This window comes from Geospiza fortis, unplaced genomic scaffold (genome assembly GCF_000277835.1).
Source record: "Geospiza fortis unplaced genomic scaffold, GeoFor_1.0 scaffold244, whole genome shotgun sequence".
NCBI lineage: Eukaryota > Metazoa > Chordata > Aves > Passeriformes > Thraupidae > Geospiza > Geospiza fortis.
Genome location: NW_005054370.1, coordinates 613,735 through 617,038, shown reverse-complemented (window position 1 = coordinate 617,038; position 3,304 = coordinate 613,735). Strand labels below are relative to the sequence as shown.

Sequence of the window (3,304 nt, the reverse complement as noted above, 5' to 3'; positions counted from 1 at the left end):
GGGAAAGAGCTCCAGAGTGCAAGTCCAAAATTGATGCCTGGAAAAGGAAACAAAGAAAGAAAAATGAGCATGAAAAGGTTTTAGCATTATTTAACTCTGACCTTTAATAACTGTCTCAAGTTGCCTCTCCTTTTCCACAGCCTCCCAAGTAAAAGCAGCTTCCATCTTTGGGTTCAAACCACAACATTTATTTTACAACTAGGAACCTCCCTCAGATCCCTGCAGAGATGCAGAGATTATTAAGGTATTAGGAAAAAAAAAGCACAGGACTGCTACTTCTGAATTCAGATCTGACAGGGAATTGCCAGCCTCCCCCCATGGGCTCAGGGTAAACCACTCTGCTCCAGGATCCCTTCTTGAAGACATTTCCACACACATTTTCCAGTATTTGTGTGCTCAAGTAGCAGCACTAATATTTATCTTGCCCTGCATTGGTTATTAAAACTTCTCCTTCACCACGAGATCCTGTATACTTCTCATATTTAATACAGACATTAAAAAGTCTGTTTAAAAGTACAATTAGAATTCCAAGGCTTGCTAGCCTTCTGATGAAACCCTTTCTTCTATTCTTTTAGTATAGTTTTAATATAATATATATCATAAAATAATAAATCAGCCTTCTGAAACATGGAGTCAGATTTTCATCTCTTCCCTCTTCCTAGGACCCCTGTGAACAGCACCACAGATTAATATTCAGATTTGCCAGAAGAAAGGATTCTAAAATGTTTCTCTAAATTGAACAAAGTACACTTTTGTGTGTCCCTTGCTGTCCACAAAACACGATTGTTCTGCATCAGTTCTAAAATATTTAAAAATAGAACTAATAGAAGACTTTTTGTTATTTATACTGGAAATATCAAAGAGCACCAGTTCATTAACCTGACTGGCAGTGAAGTAATGACAGCTCTGGTGTCAATATCTGGGCACTCCTCTTGGAATTTCCCATTGTTTGGGTGCACCACAGACCATTCACATCATTCTGACAAAATCCCAGCAGTAATAACAGTGACAGGGGAACACACTCATCACAGTCCCTAAGAAAATCTCTGCAGCCTCAATTGCTCTCTGCAGGGGAACCCTATTAACTCTTATTAGCAGAGATAGTAACTTTTTTAAACAAACCTACACAAATAACCTTATTTAGCCCTTGAAAAATACATAAAGTAAGAAGTTACTGGAGTGGACACAGCAAGAGCTTTTCAGATCTGCCCTTCCCACTGTTCTCCAAAAGCTTCAGAGGACTGTGAAGGAAACAATCTCACTCCCAAGCAAGAGCAGCTCTTGTATCAAGCTTTACTCAAGCTTCAGAAGCAAAATACTTTCATCTGTTTGTTTCTGGTTCTGTACAAAAATCCAAGCCACAGCTAAAAGAAGTAAAACTGCTCCTATGTAGCTTCAAAGATGTTTGTGACCATATTAAAGTAGATTATAAGAAATAGCACAACACCGCTGAGAAGATTAATTTAATTTAAAAACAAATTGCCTTTCTAACTCTTTCCAGATGCTTCTCTTACACATTTCTTCTCACTCCCCAAGCTCCAGTTGGTTACAGTTTGGAAGAAGTGGACTGGACTGAAGTGTTCACACCAGAAGGGATGATGTGAAGAAAAATATCAGGGAGGGAAGAATTACAAAATCATAGAAGGTTGAGAAGGTTAATATCATTATCTATACAAAGAAGAAAAAAGCTGAGGTAAACATCAAGAAAACTAATTCAATTCCCATTCTGTGAATAAGGAACAAAGTATAAAACTTCTTTAGTATAAAACTTCTTTACAGAGACAGATGTAGAAGCTGGTGGAGAAAATGTTCCTGTTTGGATTCTGCAGGAAGTCAGACCAGATTACCAAGGCCCCTCTAGCTTCACTCTGTGTGCCTCTGCATAAATAAATACAAACCCAGGAAAAGTTACAAAGGAAGATAAAGCTCAGCATGACAACTGGGGCGTGACCCCAGGGAGGCTTCAATAATTCAGATGTTTGTCAAGACTATCTCAACATAAAAAGATGGAATTGGAAGCAAGTTTTGGTGCTGTGCTCCAGTACTCCAGGGAAGGGCAGCAAACAAAGAGAGGAGAGAATAAACAAAGTCACAAACTGCAAGTTTACACCTTAAAATGAATAAATTATATCTAAACACACAGACACAAATCCACTTCTGAGAATTCAAAATATAACAACTATGATAGGCAAAAAAAACCCCAAAAAACAAACAAACAAAAAAAAACCCAGACTTGCTGCTTACAAAGGGGTTAAGAGTAAACCCCAGGCAATGAAAATGCAGCCTGAATCCCAACAGAAACCTGTACAAGTTTTATTTTGACTAGCAAAGAAAACAAAGTGCCTAAAGTAAGAATTCAAAATCATTAAACAGCAACAGTAATTTTGAGATATTTTAAAGGTAGAATTAGTCTTACAGGAGACATAATTGGACAGAATCATCCAAACACTTTAAAGCCAAAGAAATTTAAAGCAACAAGCCAGATCTACTCCAGGTGGCTGGAAGCTTGGGAGCACAGAGATATGGATGGATTGAAAGTAAGGATTGAAATGTTCTTAATGCTCTGGGGGTAAGAGACTGGAAAAGAGGAAAGGCTCAAACAAAGACAGACACTTCCATCTAAAGCCCATCAGCAAACATCCAGCAGGATCCAATGGGATCTGAGAGAGCCAGGAGAGCACTGCCAGGAAAAGATTTGCACCACAACATCAGGAATATGGGCTGGCACATGGGGAAAGGAAGAGGAAAAAGGCAGGACAGGAATAAAAGAATCTGGGTAAGGAGAGCATATTTAAAATAATATTTAAATATTATTTAAAATATATTAAAAGATTAGAAACTGGGTAAGGAGAGTGAATTTAAAATCATATTAAAATGTGATTTAAAATATATTAAAAGATTAGAAACTGGGTAAGGAGAGTGAATTTAAAACCATATTAAAATATGATTTTAAATATATTCAGAATATTAGAAACTGCGTAAGGGGGGTGTATTTAAAATCATATTAAAATGTGATTTAAAATATATTAAAAGATTAGAAACTGGGTAAGGAGAGTGTATTTAAAATAATATTAAAAATGTGATTTAAAATATATTAAAAGATTAGAAACTGGGTAAGGAGAATGAATTTAAAATATTAAAAATATGATTTTAAATATATTCAAATATTAGAAACTGGGTAAGGAGAATGTATTTAAAATCCTATTAAAATCCTATTCTCCTGGATATGATTTTTCCCTGTGAGAGCACTGAGGCCCTGGGGTGCCCAGAGCAGCTGTGGCTGGCCCCGGGTCCCCGGGAGCGC

At 36.9% G+C, this 3,304-nt stretch overlaps 1 protein-coding gene across 1 annotated transcript in view; it reads right to left on the bottom strand.

The window, feature by feature from the left end:
• Positions 1–3,304, bottom strand: part of OGFOD3 (2-oxoglutarate and iron dependent oxygenase domain containing 3) — a gene marked incomplete at its 5' end in the record, with an annotated part of 30,970 nt that overhangs the window by 22,287 nt on the left and 5,379 nt on the right. Inside the window, one exon of the mRNA XM_031059904.1 lies at positions 1–37. This exon is cut by the window's left edge and continues 49 nt beyond it. Coding sequence (XP_030915764.1) covers positions 1–37 — 37 coding nt within the window. The remainder of the gene's footprint in view (positions 38–3,304) is intronic.